Consider the following 20,593-nt stretch of genomic DNA (forward strand, 5'->3'; position numbering starts at 1 on the left):
ATTAAACTTCTCATGTTCATTGAATATACGCAGTGCTGCCTTTTGGTGGAAAAAAACTGAAAACAAATCTATTTGTCCAGCCTCTGTCCGTCCTAAGGGCGGTGGACACGTGTGAGCTGCGTGAACAACATTGCTAAATCAGACGCACCCAGCTACGCTTTACTGCTGGCTTCGCCATTTGCTTTCCTTAATTGGGAAAAAAATACCTGCTCTCCAAGGGTTATAATAACTCTGCTACCCTCACGTTCTGTGACACATAAGCAGGGACACAGCACAGTTATTAAACTTCTCATGTTCATTGAATATACGCAGTGCTGCCTTTTGGTGGAAAAAAACTGAAAACAAATCTATTTGTCCAGCCTCTGTCCGTCCTAAGGGCGGTGGACACGTGTGAGCTGCGTGAACAACATTGCTAAATCAGACGCACCCAGCTACGCTTTACTGCTGGCTTCGCCATTTGCTTTCCTTAATTGGGAAAAAAATACCTGCTCTCCAAGAGTTATAATAACTCTGCTACCCTCACGTTCTGTGACACATAAGCAGGGACACAGCACAGTTATTAAACTTCTCATGTTCATTGAATATACGCAGTGCTGCCTTTTGGTGGAAAAAAACTGAAAACAAATCTATTTGTCCAGCCTCTGTCCGTCCTAAGGGCGGTGGAGACGTGTGAGCTGCGTGAACAACATTGCTAAATCAGACGCACCCAGCTACGCTTTACTGCTGGCTTCGCCATTTGCTTTCCTTAATTGGGAAAAAAATACCTGCTCTCCAAGAGTTATAATAACTCTGCTACCTTCACGTTCTGTGACACATTAGCAGGGACACAGCACAGTTATTAAACTTAGATAATTCATTCACTAGAGGCAGTGGGGCCTTTTGTTTTCCAAAAAGGGCAAAAATTATATTTGGCCTGCAGTCTTGCGCCAATTTATTTCCTGCCTGTGAAATCAAATCACTGGTAATACAGCATGCTGAGGGGTAGGGGTAGGCCTAGAGGACGTGGACGCGGCCGAGGACGCGGAGGGCCAAGTCAGGGTGTGGGCACAGCCCGAGCTCCTGATCCCGGTGTGTCGCAGCCGACTGCTGCGCGATTAGGAGAGAGGCACGTTTCTGGCGTCCCCACATTCATCGCCCAATTAATGGGTCCACGCGGGAGACGGTTATTAGAAAATGAGCAGTGTGAGCAGGTCCTGTCCTGGATGGCAGAAAGTGCTTCGAGCAACCTATCGTCTACCCGCAGTTCTGCGCCGTCCACTGCTGCCAATCCGAATCCTCTGTCTGGTGCTCCTCCTTCCTCCCAGCCTCCTCACTCCACTACAATAACACCTGCTCAGGAGCGGGAACACTCCCAGGAACTGTTCTCGGGCCCCTGCTTAGATTGGGCAGCAGCGGTTCCTCTCCCACCAGAGGAGTTTATCGTCACTGATGCCCAACCATTCGAAAGTTCCCGGGGTCCGGGGGAAGAGGCTGGGGACTTCCGCCAACTGTCTCAACAACTTTCTGTGGGTGAGGAGGACGATGACGATCAGACACAGTTGTCTTGCAGTGAGGTAGTAGTAAGGGCAGTAAGTCCGAGGGAGCAGCGCACAGAGGATTCGGAGGAAGAGCAGCAGGACGATGAGGTGACTGACCCCACCTGGTGTGCAACGCTTACTCAGGAGGACAGGTCTTCAGAGGGGGAGTCAAGGGCATCAGCAGGGCAGGTTGCAAGAGGCAGTGCGGTGGCCAGGGGTAGAGGCAGGGCCAGACCGAATAATCCACCAAGTGTTTCCCAAAGCGCCCCCTCGCGCCATGCCACCCTGCAGAGGCCGAGGTGCTCTAAGGTCTGGCAGTTTTTCACAGAGACGCCTGACGACCGACGAACAGTGGTGTGCAACCTTTGTCGCGCAAAGCTCAGCCGGGGAGCCAACACCAACAGCCTCACCACCACCACCATGCGCAGACATATGATGGCCAAGCACCCCGCAAGGTGGGACGAAGGCCGTTCAGCGCCTCCGGTTTGCACCCCTGCCTCTCCCCCTGTGCCCCAACCTGCCACTGAGATGCAACCCCCCTCTCAGGACACAGGCACTACCGTCTCCTGGCCTGCACCCACACCCTCACCTCCGCTGTCCTCGGCCCCATCCAGCAGTGTAGTTCAGCGCACCGTCCAGCCGTCGCTTGCGCAACTGTTGGAGCGCAAGCGCAAGTACGCCGCCACGCACCCGCACGCTCAAACGTTAACCGTCCGCATAGCAAAATTCATCAGCCTTGAGATGCTGCCGTATAGGGTTGTGGAAACGGAGTCCTTCAAAAGTATCATGGAGGCGGCGGCCCCGCGCTACTCAGTTCCCAGTCGCCACTACTTTTCCCGATGTGCCGTCCCAGCCCTGCACGACCACGTCTCCCGCAACATTGTGCGCGCCCTCACCAACGCGGTTACTGCCACGGTCCACTTAACTACGGACACGTGGACAAGCACAGGCGGGCAGGGCCACTACATCTCCCTGACGGCACATTGGGTGAATTTAGTGGAGGCTGGGACAGAGTCAGAGCCTGGGACCGCTCACGTCCTACCCACCCCCAGAATTGCGGGCCCCAGCTCGGTGCTGGTATCTGCGGAGGTGTATGCTTCCTCCACTAAAGCACCCTCCTCCTCCTCCTCCTCCTCTGTCTCGCAATCAAGATGTGTTAGCAGCAGCATGTCGCCAGCAGTCGGTGTCGCGCGGTGTGGCAGCACAGCGGTGGGCAAGCGTCAGCAAGCCGTGCTGAAACTACTCAGCTTAGGCGATAAGAGGCACACGGCCCACGAACTGCTGCAGGGTCTGACACATCAGACCGACCGCTGGCTTGCGCCGCTGAGCCTCCAACCGGGCATGGTCGTGTGTGACAACGGGCGTAACCTGGTGGCGGCTCTGCAGCTCGGCAGCCTCACGCACGTGCCATGCCTGGCCTACGTCTTTAATTTGGTGGTTCAGCGGTTTCTGAAAAGCTACCCACGCTTGTCAGACCTGCTCGTAAAGGCGCGCCGGCTCTGCGCACATTTCCGCAAGTCCCACACGGACGCTGCCACCCTGCGCACCCTGCAACATCACTTTAAGCTGCCAGTGCACCGACTGCTGTGCGACGTGCCCACACGGTGGAACTCTACGCTCCACATGTTGGCCAGGCTCTATGAACAACGTAGAGCTATAGTCGAATACCAACTCCAACATGGGCGGCGCAGTGGGAGTCAGCCTCCTCAATTCCTTTCAGAAGAGTGGGCCTGGTTGGCAGACATCTGCCATGTCCTTGGTAATTTTGAGGAGTCTACCCAGGTGGTGAGCGGCGATGCTACAATCATTAGCGTCACCATTCCTCTGCTATGCATCTTGAGAAATTCCCTGCAAACCATAAAGGCAGCTGCTTTGCGCTCGGAAACGGGGGCGGGGGAAGACAGTATGCCGCTGGATAGTCAGGGCACCCTCCTGTCTATTTCTCAGCGCGTACAGGAGGAGGAGCATGAGGAGGATGAGGAGGAGGGGGAAGAGGCAGCTTGGGCCGCTGCTGACGGTACACCGGCTGATTGCCTGTCATCCTTTCAGCGTGTATGGCCTGAGGAGGAGGAGGAGGAGGAGGGGGAGGATCCTGAAAGTGATCTTCCTAGTGACGACAGCCATGTGTTGCGTACAGGTACCCTGGCACACATGGCTGACTTCATGTTAGGATGCCTTTCTCGTGACCCTCGCGTTGCACGCATTCTGGCCACGACGGATTACTGGGTGTACACACTGCTCGATCCACGGTATAAGGAGAACCTGCCCACTCTGATTCCCGAAGAGGAAAGGGGTTCGAGAGTGTTGCTATACCACAGGACCCTTGCGGACAAGCTGATGGTAAAATTCCCAGCCGACAGCGCTAGTGGCAGAAGGCGCAGTACCGAGGGCAAGGTAGCAGGGGATGTGCGTAGATCGAGCAGCATGTACATCCCAGGCAGTGCAACAGTCTTTAAGGGCCTGGCCAGCTTTATGGCTCCCCACCAAGACTGTGTCACCGCTCCCCAGTCACGGCTGAGTCGGCGGGAGCACTGTAAAAGGATGGTGAGGGAGTACGTAGCGGATCGCACGACCATCCTTGGTGACGCCTCTGCCCCCTACAACTACTGGGTGTCGAAGCTGGACACGTGGCCTGAACTAGCGCTGTATGCCCTGTAGGTGCTTGCTTGTCCTGCGGCTAGCGTCTTGTCGGAGAGGGTGTTTAGTGCCGCTGGGGGAATCATCACAGATAAGCGTAGCCGCTTGTCAACCGACAGTGCCGACAGGCTTACACTCATCAAGATGAACAAAGCCTGGATTTCCCCAGACTTCTGTTCTCCACCAGCGGACAGCAGCGATACGTAAGCAATACGTAGGCTGCACCCGCGGATGGAAGCTACGTTCTCTCTCACCATCCAAAACGGGGACATTTCTGTTTCATCAATCTGTGTCTAATATTCCTCCTCCTCCTCCTCCTGCTCCTCCTCCTGAAACCTCACGTAATCACGCTGAACGGGCAATTTTTCTTAGGGCCACAAGGCTCACTCAAATAATTTTTCAGAACAATTTTTATAAGTTTCAATGCGCTTAAAAGCGTTGGAACTTTAACTTGAACCAATTTTTCGTTACACTGGGCTGCCTCCAGGCCTAGTTACCACTTAAGCCACATTAACCAAAGCGATTCACCTGCCATCTTGGTTGGGCATGGCCAATTTTTACTGAGGTACATTAGTACTGTTGGTACACCAATTTTTTGGGGCCCTCACCTACAGTGTAATCATAGTAATTTCTATGTTCTTCGCCTGCACTCATGGTACAGAAAGGTGTGTGGGGTTGGCCTACAGTTTAGCTACATAAATGTAACTTGTGCCTTGGCTATACTAAGGCTACTGAAATGGAACGAAGACTGCGCTCCCGCTATACTGCTGCTTCAGAATTGTTAATGGGGCCTGTCCTGAGTGCTACTATTGCTTACATGGAACGAAGACTGCGCTCCCGCTATACTGCTGCTTCAGAATTGTTAATGGGGCCTGTCCTGAGTGCTACTATTGCTTACATGGAACGAAGACTGCGCTCCCGCTATACTGCTGCTTCAGAATTGTTAATGGGGCCTGTCCTGAGTGCTACTATTGCTTACATGGAACGAAGACTGCGCTCCCGCTATACTGCTGCTTCAGAATTGTTAATGGGGCCTGTCCTGAGTGCTACTATTGCTGACATGGAACGGACACGTGGAGAGGACACGTAGTGCCTCAAAAACATCCCCCTCCTCCTCCAACAGGGAAAACATTGTTGGCAAATGCCTTTGCATTGGTTCGTCTGGTGGCAGTCCAAGAATTTCACCTTTACCGACACAACAAGAGAGCCCCCACACCATCCCCCCGCCACGGCCCACTTAATCCTGGCCACATTCCGAAAACCAACAAAATACAACCGCGCTACTAGGTCCGCAGTCACCACCACATTACCACCAACGCGGTTACTGTTAAGGTGCATATAACCACGGACACGTGGAGAGGACACGTAGTGCCTCAAAAACATCCCCCTCCAACAGGGAAAACATTGTTGGCAAATGCCTTTGCATTGGTTCGTCTGGTGGCAGTCCAAGAATTTCACCTTTACCGACACAACAAGAGAGCCCCCACACCATCCCCCCGCCACGGCCCACTTAATCCTGGCCACATTCCGAAAACCAACAAAATACAACCGCGCTACTAGGTCCACAGTCACCACCACATTACCACCAACGCGGTTACTGTTAAGGTGCATATAACCAGTCTGACTGGGGCATGCAGACACCTTGACAGAATGAATAGTGTGTGGCACATAGCTTCCCCATTGCTATGCCCACGTGTGCAGCTCCTGATGGCGGTGGCACAGGATTCTATTTCTCATTGCTTCTGTACAGCATTGTGGGCTATCGCCCCGCCCCTATTAAAGAGGGTCGCTGCCTAGCCGTGCCAACCCTCTGCAGTGTGTGCCTGCGGTTTCTCCTCATGGCAGACGCACTTCTAAATAGACATGAGTGTGGCGTGGCATGAGGGCAGCTGAAGGCTGCGCAGGGACACTTTGGTGTGCGCTGTGGGGGGGAGGGGGGGCGGTTGGGCAGCATGTAACCCAGGAGAAGTGGCAGCGGAGTGTCATCCAGGCAGTGATTGTGCTTTGTTGTAGCTAGTGTGGTGCTTAGCAAAGGTATGCCATGCTAATGAGGGCTTTTCAGAAGTAAAAGTTGTTGGGGGGGGGGGGGGGGCACTCTTGCCGGTATTGTGGCTTAATAGTGGGACCTGTGAACTTGAGATGCAGCCCAACATGTAGCCCCTTGCCTGCCCTATCCGTTTCTGTGTCATTCCCATCACTTTGTTGAATTGCCCAGATTTTCACACATGAAAACCTTAGTGAGCATCGGCGAAATACAAAAATGCTCTGGTCACCCATTGACTTCAATGGGGTTCGTTGTTCGAAACGAACCCTCGAGCATCGCGGGAAGTTCGTTCCGAATAACGAACACCCGAACATTTTGGTGTTCGCTCATCTCTATTTATTAATAGTACTGGGCTCCCTATATGGAGAAGACAGGACTAATAAGCCCTATAGGACTCCTGGGCTCGGGTGCAATCCTCTGCATTCCCTATAGTTACACCCCTACCTATGGCAATGTCTGAGGCACTGGCAATAATTACATCACCTGTGTAATACTGAAGAAATCCAGAAAACATGACCTGTTGGGGTGCCTTGAGGACTGGAATTTATTAATAAATGGTTGTTTTCTATTTCATTAATTTTTAACTCTTTGGTGTCCCCTGTCCCCCGCACTAGTGTTCTACTTCTCCACTGGTCTTGGCTGCTCTGTCCCCAGCGGCATGTAGTGGAGGAGAAGCTTGGTGTGTATGTTACCATCCAACGAACACAACTGAGTGCATTGGGTCCGGTGGAGAGTAAACATTTGTGAAGGGGAAAAGCTGTCTGCAACATAAAACAGCTTCTTCTTAATAGCGCCGGGGACAAAGCCACCGAAACTGGCAGAGAAGAATAACACCAGTGCGAGGGGACAAAGCAGGGGGCATGGGAGGTCAAAGGGTTAAAAATGAATAAAATAGAAGACAAAAACTTATTAATAAAGTGTTATAATGAGAACAGCTGTGTCTGCAGCTGCACTATAGGGAACAGTGCAGGCACAGCTGGAGCGCCCTCTACTGCCTCTACTACCAAGCCGGTAGGTAAATATAGATTTCCTTAGCAACGTATTCTCCTAGCTGCATAGCACAAGAAAGGCTTTGAACAAAAAAATGTACTGAAAAGGCTAATAAAACGTACAGAAAAAATGCTTAATTCACCTATTCTGTATATTAATAAAAATGTAAATGACAGTTACACTCTAAGGCAGTGGTGGCGAACCTATGGCAGGCGTGCCAGAGGCGGCACGCAGAGCCCTCCCTACTGGCATGCTTCGCCATCGCCGCTCACCACTAGTGAATACTGGCAGGGGCCACGGCTCCCCTGCTGGTATTCACTCACTGCGCAGCTAGCCGTGCTGATCCCGGCGCACACTGTGATGTCAGTGTGCAGCCGGGATCCTCCTCCCCCTCCCCCGACGTCTCCTCTTAGGTTCCATGAGAGCAGGGGAAGGAAGCGTCCAGCAGCACACTGACGTCACAGTGTGTCCTGGGATCATCGCCGAGCAGCAGAGGAGCTGAGCTTCCAGGAGGAGGGGGTAAGTATGTCGGTCTTGGGGGGGGGGGGGCGCTGTGGGATGTCACTAACATACTGGGGGCCACTTTGGTATCTCACTATTACATTTGGGGGCCGCTGTGGGGTGTCACTATTACATTGGGGGCCGCTGTGGGTTCTCACTATTACACTGGGGGCCACTGTGGGGTCTCACTATTACATTGGGGGCCGCTGTGGGGTCTCACTATTACATTGGGGGCTGCTGTGGGTCTCACTATTACACTGGCGGCCGCTGTGGGGTCTCACTATTATACTGGGGGCTGCTGTGGGTCTCACTATTATACTGGGGGCCGCTGTGGGGTCTCACTAATATACTGAGGGCCACTGTGGGGTCTCACTAATAAACTGGGGGCCGCTGTAGGGGGGGTTTACTCTACTATCGCTGGGGTGGGGGGTCACTATTATCGCTAGGGTATGTTTACATGTGGTGGAAATGGGCAGGGCTGTTTCAAAATAGACAGGGTGCAGATTCTGACTGCTTTTTGGATGCGGAAATGCTGCAGAATTTTCCACATAAATTTCCGCTGAAGACATTCTGCAGTATTTCCACATCCAAACAGCAGTCAAAATCTGCAAGCTGTCTATTTTGAAGCGGCCCTGACCTTTTTAGAACGATGTGGGTAAAATCATCCATCGTGATAAGCCCCACCCTCTGACATCACGTTGTGATATATAATTGGGTTTTGGGTTGCAGTTTGGGCACTCGGTCTCTAAAAGGTTCGCCATCACTGCTCTAAGGAGATATATACCGTAAAGGGAGCAAATGAACTTGTTGTGCACCTACGAGGTTAAAACATTTGTTTCTGAAGACTAAAGACAATGGCGCATCCCGTTGGCCAGTAGAGCAAAGTGTGATTGTTGTCAGTAAGAGAAACCACGTAATCTTGTAGATATGATACCTTTAATGGCTAACAAAAATACATGATGTTACAGCAAGCTTCCGAACCTACGCTATGACATCATGTATTTTTGTTAGCTATTAAAAGGTATCCTAGCTACAAGATGACTTGGTTTCTCTTACTGACAACAATCAGATTGTGATATTGTTTGGAACTGTGGAGACGGGCTCCACTGACCAACATAAAGCTTGAGGCGCACCCCGTTTTGTGACTGGATTTATATGGGTTCTCCCACTTCTAGCTATTGATGACACATTGAGTAGAATGGTTCTATTCCCGGGCATTGCAAATACACACAAAAATACGCCTTTGTAAAACCGCTCCTATGCGAGAGAAATTAAATGCAGCATGTCCTATTTTGGTGCATATTTCATGCGTAATACCCCAATTATGGGCTATGGGGGTATAAATACGCAGCAAATGCGCATGATACATGCATATATAAACTTAGGGCTTCGACAGACAAGTGTGTAACGTAACAGTCCCAAATACATACGTGGTGTAGAGCAGCAACTGAGGTGCAAGTAAAAGAGGATTGGCGGTACTCACATCCAATCCTTCTATTCTCTGCATTATGCGCATTGCGAAGTTTCTGTGCGCGTAATCACGGCGTATCACGCTCATCTGTTTAAGCCCCTATACTGCGTATAAGCGCATAATACGCAGCCGCTATGTGCCTTTATGAGTGAGCTCCAAGGTTTACTACTGGTGGGATGACTGGAGGGCGCAGAAGCAGTTGTCCCAACAACTATCCCTCCTGTTGTTCAGTGACTGCAGGCGGAGCGCGTTAGAGATCTCTTCCAGCCGCCTCCATTCACTGTGGGCAGGCAGTCGCTCATAGGTGAGCAACTGCCTGTTTACACAGAGCAAGAAGTCGCCCGCTAGTCACTTTGTCTCAATGAGTTCAAACAAAGTGACTAATGAGTGATTTCTCGCTCAATATCCTGTCGGGTCGCATGTTTACACAGGACAACTATTGCTGAAAACCACTTGTTTGAGTGATTTTTCGTCCAATACTTGCTGTGTAAAGCCACCATATTGGGCTCGTTCACACAAGCGTAAATACGCGTGCAATTTTTGTGCCCATAACACACAGTGAATAGAACCCATTGATGTCAAGGGGTTCGTTCACTTGAGCGTATATTTTCACGTGATGTGCCATCTCATGAAACAATACAAAGCGTGTCCTATCTTGATGCGAACTGCACACAGTAGAAGCCCATAGAAATTAATAGATATGCGCAAATCCGCACGAAATATGCAGGAAACCTACGTATTCTCTACGTATTTACGTATAAAATCAAAGCGATTTCATGTGTTTGTATTTATATGAGCAAAAGAACTGCCCATGGCAGAAATACGCAAGGCAACTGCGTATTTTGGCTCGTGAATATGCTGCGTATTCGTTCAAACAAGCGAAAGTGAACGATAAACTTCAGTTTACACATGAAGCAACGACTGAACGGCGAATGAGAATCATTCGCTCTTTCTCGTCGCTCAGTTTATGCAGACGTAAAAATCATCATTGGCTCGTTTAGTTATCGTTTCGCTTAAACATCGTCCGTTCAGTCCCTATCATTCACTAATACAGCGAAGGTGAAAGAATGAATGATTCTGGGCAATGTCTCGTTTAAACGTCTTCGAGCGCACAAGCGAACTCTGATGTCATTCACTCATTCAAACGATAAATCAGCTCATCTAAAAAACCTTAAAAAACAATATTAGTGCAGTTATAGGGTGGCAAACTGTATTTTTGGCGCTAGGCCCCATGAGCCTTTTGGTACGCCTCTTCCCGGACTCCTGGAATGGATGGTGCCAGGGGCGTAACTATAGAGGATGCAGGGGATGCAGTTGCACCCGGGCCCAGGAGCCTTAGGGGGCCCATAAGGCCTCTCTTCTCCATATAGGGAGCCCTGTACTATGAATAAAGCATTATAGTTGGGGGCCCTGTTACAGGTTTTGCATTGGGGCCCAGGAGCTTCAAGTTACGCCTCTGGATGGTGCATAAATGCTACCCGAATGTCTCCTTTCCTTCAGCTTGGATTTTCTGCAGTAAATGTCATTGTGTCACAAAAGTAACAGGATAATATGCTTGGAGTATAATAGGAGATTTTCTTACGTCTACAAGTCTTCTTATCTTCACTCAAGACAAACCCTTCATAGCACTGGCACGTATAGGACTCGTCTGTGTTGGTGCAGACATGCTGGCAGCCGTGGTTAGATTCAGAGCAATGATCCACTTCTATAAATACATGAAAGGACCGGCTGTATTATAGCATTTTCACAGTTTGATACTCAGAAATAATTATCATCATTACTTTGACCAAATGATCAATTGATAAAAAACACAAATGGCGAAAACAGCTCCTGTGAGGCTATAGAAATAAACCCCTAATCACTTACAAGCATACTATCAGGGCTGTACATGCCCCCTCACTGTGTGCAGTCTATAGAACACCCATATACATTGCAGGGAGAATGTGTCCGTGCAGCGACTATGTCAATATGTGACATCACCGCAGCTGTGACACCCTTTCTATGCAATTGTATAGACAGCCAGAATAGTGGGCCATGGAAAGAGCAGAGAGCCACTGCAATGTTTACTGGTAATGGAGCTCAGGACAGTAGGCTCCACGTGGAGGGAGGGAATATTTAGACTAGATAAAAAAAATGAAAAAAAAACACGAAAAAACACCTTTAAAAGGAACCTGTGCCCTGTCTAAGGCACAATAAACCAAAGGCCCTTTTATACGCAAAGATAATCTTTCAAACGACTGAAAGATTGAATGATTTAGTGACTTTTTTTTGGATAAAGTGTTAATGGCCATAGAAAAGGGTCTCTAGGAACTGCTTGCAGAGCCCAGCCTGTGATTAATCACACGCCCAGTTGTGCACACAGCTGCATTGTTCTCCTTGTGGCTACCAGTAGGCTACAATGTTATCTGCCGACTCCCTGTGGAAATAACAGCCTCAGATGTTGTTCAAAGTCGCCAGTCCAGCCATTACAAATTATTTGCAGGCCTTAAGCAGCTATCAGTGAGGTGTGGGGATTCCTTCACACTGTGCCAGACAGGGAGTGTGCACAAATATACAAGCTATTCTCTGTGGCTTTCTGTTCTCAAATACCGTGCTTTCCAGGGATTGCAGCCTATTTAATTGATGGTGCTTTTTTGTTAATGTAAGACAAAAAGAAACCCAAACAGGGAAACAGCAAATACACACAGTGCATCTCAGTGAACTCAGATGTCCTTCAAAACCGACCACTACAAATTATTTGCAGTCTTACGCAGCTAGCAGTGGTTTTCTTCAAATTACAAAGTTAGCTGATAAGTTGCATAAAACTACACTAAAAAGTAAACAAAAAAACATAAAATTAAATAAATAAAAAAGGAAACCTGAAGAAAGCAAGGGGTAGGGGACAAGCCAAGTTGGCACTTCAAGTGGCTCCCACTGAAGCAACAGCTTCGTATTCTGCAGAAGCCCAAGTAGTCCTTGGATGTGGTTCTATCTGTGTATTACATCTGCAGAACAGGTCATAGAGAGGATGACATAGCATGCTTCAAGTACCGCCACCTCCTGTTCCTCGCAGTCACAGGCACATAGTAGTCAGTCTGCACCAGTCGGCCATGAGCATTCCCCCTCTACTTCACCCCATGCTAAATCCCCCACATCCTCCAAAGCAGTCCACATGGATCAGTCTGAGGAGCTGTTTGATCATTCCGTGTCATAGATCTCAATGGGACAGTCCAAACAATCAGATGGGGAAGACATTAAACACACTGCTGCCCAACCATTTTTTCTTCCGAGTAGGTCTTCTTGAGGGTGGGTCAGTTCGCGTGGTCCGTCCTCCATAGACAATGTGCATTCAGGGGGATGTGAAAACAGAGGTGCCAGCTCCTGATGCTCACTGTGACATGAAGTTCACTTATGTAATATGCATATTGACTGCGCATTTGTGCAGTCCCATTACTTTTATTGGGCTATTTCAGACATGTAGCGTGTTTTTATATGCATGTAAATATGCACTAAAAAATACAGCTCTGAATGCTCCAGTGCAAATCAATATGGTTTTAGTGCTCCGTATAATGTGCGCAAAAAATATGTGTGACAGAGCCCTTAGTGGCAGCGCTTAAACACGTGAGCGCGTTTTTCTTCCCTTATACAGCTGGGATAATCATGGCCGTATAAGGGGACAAAACCACTGATCTCAGTAGGAGTTCACAGGTTTCGTTTTCACAACTGGGATTTCTCAGCCATGAACACATGGTGCGGGAAAAAACAGGCAGCCACTATCGGTATTATTATATGTTGACGCCACAGAAAGCTAGGGGTTTGACAGGAGGAATGCCCCTCTCACACCCCTAGCTCCCGATTGGCAGAAATATTAAAGGTCCTGGAAGGTGGTAATAGTGTCGGTAGTGATGTAAATCATAAATGCGACACAGGAAAAAGTAGCATAACCCAGCATAGCCCTCCTGGGTAACCTACAGTCAGTACTGACGGTGTCCTCCCACATTATATACTGCTGATAATGAGCGCTGGATGACTGATGGAAGCGGAGATGCTGAGCTCTTCAGCGGGGTGAAGATGAGCTGCTCGGAACCTTGGACCGGAGGACCGCTACAACACATCGCCTATTGCTGAGTGGATGACTGTGAGCAGCAGGGTGAAGTGCAGCAGCCTGCTGGGACCGGAGGAAGGGAGAGAGGGAGATAGGCAGGGCCGTCGGTGCTTACTGTGAGCAGCGGAGGTTGGTGTCAGGAACATCAGCATGCTCCTAGGACCAGAGGAACACTGCAACAGGTGGCCGATTGCTGGGTGGGTGATTGTGATCAGCAGTGTGAACTGCAGCATGCTGCTGGGACTAGAAGGGGGGTTGCCGGGAGATGCTTACTCTGAGCAGCGGAGGTCAGCGTCTGGAATTTCAGCATCCTCCTAGGACAGGAGGAGTGCTGCACACAGAGTGGGGGAATGCTGCAGGAGATGGCCGATTGCTGGGTGGGTGAATGTGAGCAGCACCCTGAACTGCAGCATGCTGCTGGGAGCAGAGGAACGCAGCTACGCTATCCACTCCTAGGACCACGAGCAGGGAGCTTAGATCTGGGACGACAGCATTCTCATGATCTGGCAGGACCTGCAGGGAAGACATGTCTGCAGCCAATCAGATACAGGGGGCGTCACCCCTCCTGTCAGTCTTCACTCCACCAGTACTTCCTAGTGGCGTCAAGATACAATACCGCCACTGTCTTCCTGCCTCTTTTTTCAAACTCCTCTTGTGCAGAGTTTGAACTGCCAGCTGTGGTATAATGATATTGATAAAGTGTCACCCAACTGTCCATAACAACTTCCTGCTCTGGATACTGAGAAAGTTGGGTTCCTTGATATTTGTTAATTCCCCCTTCCTTCCTCACATCTGCAGAGGTCTCTGATTTGCATTTGGCCTCTGGATGTCCTTTGTCTAGATGGCAATAAAATTAGCTAGTGACAGGGGAATGCTAATTACCCCCCTGCGAGCAAGGATTGGCACCTCTGGTATTTCTCACAAACACCCTGACTCCGAGAGTCAAATTAATAGGAAAATCTCTTAATAAAGATTATTGGTCATGTGACGGTCCTAGCCTAATATAAGTTATACTTTTGGAATTGGGCGGGCAGCTGATTAAAACACATCCAAACCTATGGAGTTGCGGGTCACAGAAAATACTCAAATGGCGTATCCACATACCTGGGTATAATCTTGGTATCACTGAGTAGATAAAATCATGACTAAAAATATGCCAGGTATATATTCCTGATCAGAGGATCTCCTGCGGAGATATAACCAAGATGGGGAATTATGGTTTTTCCACAGGTATGAACGCATTCACCCCATCCCTCTCAGAATGACCTCAGAGGGGGATGGGGAGAGGTGTGTTCTGGGGAAACCTTAAAAAATTGGGGTCAGACAGACCCAATTGTCAGACCTTTGGAGATACACTATGGTGTAAGGACTTTCCTGTTTCTTCCCGTGACTCCGCACAATTCAGTACCTTGGGCCAAACATCTTTCTGTTATATTTGTACATATCAATATTTAGCACTGCTAGTCTTTTTTAGAATAAATACGCAATTTATTAGTCAAGCCTCGTCTGTTTTAAAACCAACCATAACTCCGAAAATTGTGTTCATAATTCATAGTTTGGGTTCCAGCTTACCTGTGATATAAAAGCTGGTGGTGGCAGCAAGTATGTGCGGGTATTGTAGAGTGCTGGATGTGTTTAGACCGGGTAAGGGGTGATTTGAGCTTTCATTCTGCATGCGTGCAGAAGCCTGGGAAAGCTGGGTACAAATCCACCTGTATTCTAATGACTCTACGCTTGCAACCCTGCTAGACTGATTGATCGAAACTCCGCCGTGACAAGCGGTCAAAGCGGCAAGGGTGCTCGGAGTACTCAAACTGTGACAAATCAGCCATAGAGGCGGGATCGGTCAGGGTCCCCCCTCTCTCTCCCTGACACTGGCGAGGGAGAAAAAATCTTCCTCATTAAGATACAACTACGCTCCGTACTGCTGAGCGTATTTGCGCATACGGCAGTGTGTTTTCAGCCTCAGATACTACAGGCCACCTTCAGAGGTCATGTGGTTATAATGTTATGACTGGTCAGTGTATATAGAAGAGAGGCCATTTATATCCACTTCTATAGTATTTAGCTTTGTCCATTATATTATTGTGAAGTTATCATAAACTACTATCACACCGCTTACTATTCACCATGTAGCAGAGCGGAGATACAACTTCTACACCCGCTGCCCCACCACCACCTTTGCTTCACCTCTGCGGATATGTATATAGTAAAATATCCGTCCTTGGTCTGCATAACGTCAAGTACCCGTGGAATAACAACCTTTTTCCATGCAGGTTTCCTTTGTTCCTATTCCAAGTGGAAGATCAAACCCAACCGTATGCTTTTCCACATAAATAGTAGCGAGCGCGAACTCTCTGTGGGACGTAACTGCAAAGGTCGCATCTAGTACACTGGGAAGAAGCTGCTACAAAGAAGGCAAGTTACTTATATAGGACATTATTAGGGCGGCTTACACATGCATTATTCAAAGAATCGAACCCATTGATGGTTCCTTCTTATTTTCTCTTTTGCATGCGCAAAAAAATAGGACCTGCTCTATTTTTCAGCGCATTTGCACACCGAGTGTCCCTATGGAAATCTATGGGAGATGCACAAATGCGTGCTCAATGTGCGCACAAATGCGCAATTCCATTGAAAAGATAACACATCTGGACCTCATTTAGCTAAATAGCCTTTTAAATCAGGGCATGTTCATCTGCCGTGCGCAAATATACATGCCCTGCATGCGCAAAATGTACATTAAAATGCGCTAATACACACAGAAATCTACCTTCATAGTGCAAATACGTTGCGCTGAAGTGTGCGTATTTGCACATAGGATCGTGTGAAGCGTCCTTCAGGCTTCCTCACATGTCTGTTTGTGCAGGTGTCTGTGCAGGTAACTATGCGCATGCTAAACAGAGAATAGAACCCATTGTTTTAAACTGGTTCGTTCTGAAAAGCGCATTTTGTGCACGCATTTCTTATGCGCACAGAAAAAAATTGGTCACTTTGCTGCGTTTTGCATATGGTATGTGCGAAAATACGCAAGGGGAAGGGTGTGACACTGTGCAAAACACAGAAAAAAGAACACGTTTGGACCTTATTAGGCTTTAAATAGCCAAGAAATTCACAGAAATCATGTGTCATGCATGCGTGTGACTGCACGTGCACAAAAAGTACCGTAATATGCAGAGACATGCATGCAATGTGCAGATTATTCACCTCAAACCTCGTTCATGTGCAAATACTCTGTGGCATGTGTTTTTGCGCATACACCCGTGTGACTCTGCCCTTAGTGTAGTGTGGGCTGTCCATCACTGTTGTGTAAGGGCTCATTCACATCAGCTTTAGGGGAACCGAATGGCGCCAAACGGCCCCCATGGACCATAATGGGGGTCTATCTGATTTCTGTCCAGCAGTCTGGTATTTTGCCGGAATATACAGGACAAAATAATGCTGTTTGAAGTGCTATTTTGTCCTGTTTTACAGCGGAAATCAGCAACAGATGTGGATGAACCCTAGACGAAATCTTTACGGGGTTCGTGATTTCCCTGCGTCTGCCTGAGGATGGATGACACAATTTTTATAGCACTGATAGGCAGGCACCCTGTATTCTGCTTGTGCAAAAAGTAGCAAGACAGTAGCGTACCCACACAAGAACAGTTCAGTGAATAAATACTGCACCAGAACCAAGCTCATAGCGTAAATACAGCACCATGCTTAATAATGCACCAAAACTCAGTACATACATAAGTACATAAATACAGCACCAGAACCAAGCTCATAACAGCACCAAAACCAAGCATAGTACATAAATTTAGAACCAGAGCCAAAAATTATTACATAAATACAGTAGCAGAACTAAATGATTGTCTTGTGGGGGTGCAGATGGGCTGACAGCAGTGGCTCAGAGCAACAGATTGGAGGAGACAGAGCCAGGAGGAAGATGATTGATGTAGCTTCACAAGACCATTTGACCTGGTGGACCTAAGGAGGGAGATCGTCCCCAGTCTACATCTGCTGTTTAACAAGGGGTTGTCTCTGTCATGGGTGGTGGTATCGAAACACAGATTCAGGATATGATGCAGCAGAAGGAGTTACAAAAATATGCTATATTTATAAACAAAGGAAGTAAGTGAGTAAAGTTATAATAACAAGCAAACAGTTTACCTTTTACCATAGATTTACCTGAAGCTAACTATGGCTAACTAAATCCTAGGATCACAATACATGCACAATACAAAATAACAGTAATGCAGAAAACAGTATCAGTAAGGCCTCTGACACACTTGTTGTGTGCATGAGTTTGTGCATGAGCTTCACATCGGACAACCAGCACATTGACATGTGTTTGCATATCCTAATTCTTGTCCATAATATGAACCAGACTGGCAGTGTGCTTAGCATCATAGGCTATAATGGGGCCGTGTGCTACCCATGATTAACAAGGATAGCACACAGGCCCAAATACACGAGTCTACCAGCGGCCTAATGCTGTAGATAGATTAGTCCTGTTAAACAGAAATATAAATCACACAGTCCATACTTTAAGGAGTTATTATTTTACTACCAGCAACACAGTGCACTTGAGGCACAGCATTCAAACCCCCAGCTGATATATCTCTATTGCTTAGGATCATATAGCCCTATCTTACTTAGCACCCACGAGCCCTAGTACAGTCCAAATCCCACACAACAGGTCTGTTGTTTAACTGTTTTGAGTCCCTAATGGTGTGCACAATTATTTTCAGTTTGAGGCTGACCTCACTTACAGTAACTTGTGTGGGAGTACTCACTTACACAGAGCCAGGCTAGTCCAGAGCCGGAAGCACTCCTCTACCACAGTTTCTGTAAATCCTTATCTCTGTCCCAAATGCTTGTTCCATCCAGCCTTCGATTTCCCAGTTCAGCTGACCCATGGTCTTTCTCTCGCAGTAGCGGCACCTCAACAGACTGTAGCAGCTCCCTAGCAGAATCTCTGCTCTCCTCTCGGGTTCTATATGCTCCTCAGTCTGCAGCCTTTTTCTCCTGGTGCTCCAACAGTACTTTCGGCACATTATTACAGTTCCTGTGCTCTGCACCGCTGTGGCACAATAACAAATGCATTTATATGGTACCTGTTCAGCCAAGAACATTAAGAGCTCGCCCTCTAAGCAGCATGGGGTTTACCCTATTTAGTGCCTGAATATGTCTTTCATCTTTCTTTCCCTTTCTGTCTGATAGGAGGTGCTTATCAGAATGGCTGAAGGACGCTTTCAGCAGTAAGAGGGGAGCGGGTACCGCTCTCCCCTCTTACATCCCCATGACACATCATTTAATGGATTTTTTGTGAATAAACCCCTAAAAATATTGTTCTTAACAAGAAGAGATTGTCTCCATAACAAGCAACGTGTCATTTCATTGGGACAGTGCTGCATTGTACAAATAGTACAATAAGTACAGCTTTCTGAGTACAAACAGGATTGGACTTACATATGACAATGAAGAGGCCGCAGCGCTCACATGAGTACCGTGGCTCCCTCGATCAGCTGATCAGTGGGGGTCCCAGGTGCATACAATTATGTAGGGACAATGACAACTGCCTATGACATGAAAACAGTACATTTCTTACAATACAATGTGCTCCTCTTGCTGCAATATATGACAGCTTTCTGGAACAGCACTTCAAGTGCTTCCTACACAACCGCTATATGCACTTTACTACCTGTGGATTGCTCTTAGTGAAAAACAATATTCTTTCATTTGTTGCAGTGCGGGTGGCCTTATTTTTTCCTCTGGTTTTGATAACTTTTTGATGATCCCTCAAGGATAAACACTATAAATTGAAAATATTATAATCTGAGACCATAAACTCTGTGGAAAGCTGCTGATTGGTTCCAGAAAACCCCAAAATGTCAACTCAACATAGAAAAATCATGAAAGATAAGTAAGTGAGTAACTGATACAAATAAAGCAAGTTCTCATATACAGGTGAGGCCCCTCTCACACAGGCATTTTATACAACGTTTTACTGAGCCTCCATTGATTTCAATGTGGTTTCTCAGGCAAGTGTTTTAGCACAGCTTTTCTATTATGCTGCCTGTTCTATTTTAGTGCGTTGCATGTAGTACAGGTAGATAGCTGTACAATACATGTAGTACATGCAGTTAGCAGTGTAGTACATATAGTACAAGTAGATAGCAGTACAATACATGTAGTAGAGGTAGAGAGTAGTACAGAACAGGTAGAGAGCAGTACAGTACATGAATAGAGGTAGATAGCAGTACAGTACATGTAGAACAGGTAGAGAGCAGTACAGTACATGAATAGAGGTAGATAGCAGTACAGTACGTGTCGTACAGGTAGACAGCAGTACAGGTAGTGCAGGTAGATAGCTGTACAATACATGTAGTAGAGGTAGAGAGTAGTACAGAACAGGTAGAGAGCAGTACAGTACATGATTAGAGATAGATAGCAGTACAGTACGTGCCGTACAGGTAGACAGCAGTACAGTACAGGTAGTGCAGGTAGAGAGCAGTACATTACATGTAGTACAGGTAGAGAGTAGTACAGTACAGGTAGCGCAGGTAGAGAGCAGTACATTACATGTAGTACAGGTGGAGAGCAGTACAGTACATGAATAGAGGCAGAGAGCAGTATAGTACATGTAGTACAGGTAGAGAGCAGTACAGTACAGGTAGCGCAGGTAGAGAGCAGTACATTACATGTAGTACAGGTGGAGAGCAGTACAGTACATGAATAGAGGTAGAGAGCAGTACAGTACATGTAGAACAGGTAGAGAGCAATACAGTACATGTAGTACAGGTAGAGGCAGTACAGTACGTGTAGTACAGTAGAGAGCTGTACAGTACATATCGTACTGGTAGAGAGCAAAACAGCACATGTCGGACAGGTAGAGAGCAGTACAGTAAGTGTATAGAGGTAGAGAGCAGTACAGTATATGTAGTTCAGGTAGAAAGCAGTACAGTACATGTATAGAAGTAGAGAGCAGTACACGTAGGGTGGGTAGAGAGCATTACAGTACATGTATAGTGGTAGAGAGAAGTACAGTACATGTATAGAGGTAGAGGGCGGTACAGTACATGTAGCACAGTAGAGAGCAGTACAGTACATATATAGTGGTAGAGAGCAGTACAGTACATGTACAAAGATAGAGGGCAGTACATGTAGTACAGTAGAGAGCAGTACAGCACATGTATAAAGGTAATAAACAGTACAGGTAGAGGATAGTACAATCCAGGACTCGCTGAACTTCAGGCATGCTCTAAAACGCACCTCTTCAGGGAGGCATACCGCATTCCCTAAACAAACCCCTCTGTACGTCGCCTGATAACATGCTCCCTGACCTACTGACTGCAATCCCT

The 20,593-nt window shown here is 47.7% G+C and overlaps 1 protein-coding gene across 1 annotated transcript in view; it reads right to left on the reverse strand.

The window, feature by feature from the left end:
- The window catches only part of LOC136591287 (matrilin-2-like), a 101,434-nt gene that overhangs the window by 30,148 nt on the left and 50,693 nt on the right, over positions 1–20,593 (reverse strand). Inside the window, exon 9 of the mRNA XM_066588506.1 lies at positions 10,743–10,865. Coding sequence (XP_066444603.1) covers positions 10,743–10,865 — 123 coding nt within the window. The remainder of the gene's footprint in view (positions 1–10,742; positions 10,866–20,593) is intronic.

The sequence above is a fragment of the Eleutherodactylus coqui genome, unplaced genomic scaffold (assembly GCF_035609145.1).
Source record: "Eleutherodactylus coqui strain aEleCoq1 unplaced genomic scaffold, aEleCoq1.hap1 HAP1_SCAFFOLD_28, whole genome shotgun sequence".
Lineage (NCBI taxonomy): Eukaryota > Metazoa > Chordata > Amphibia > Anura > Eleutherodactylidae > Eleutherodactylus > Eleutherodactylus coqui.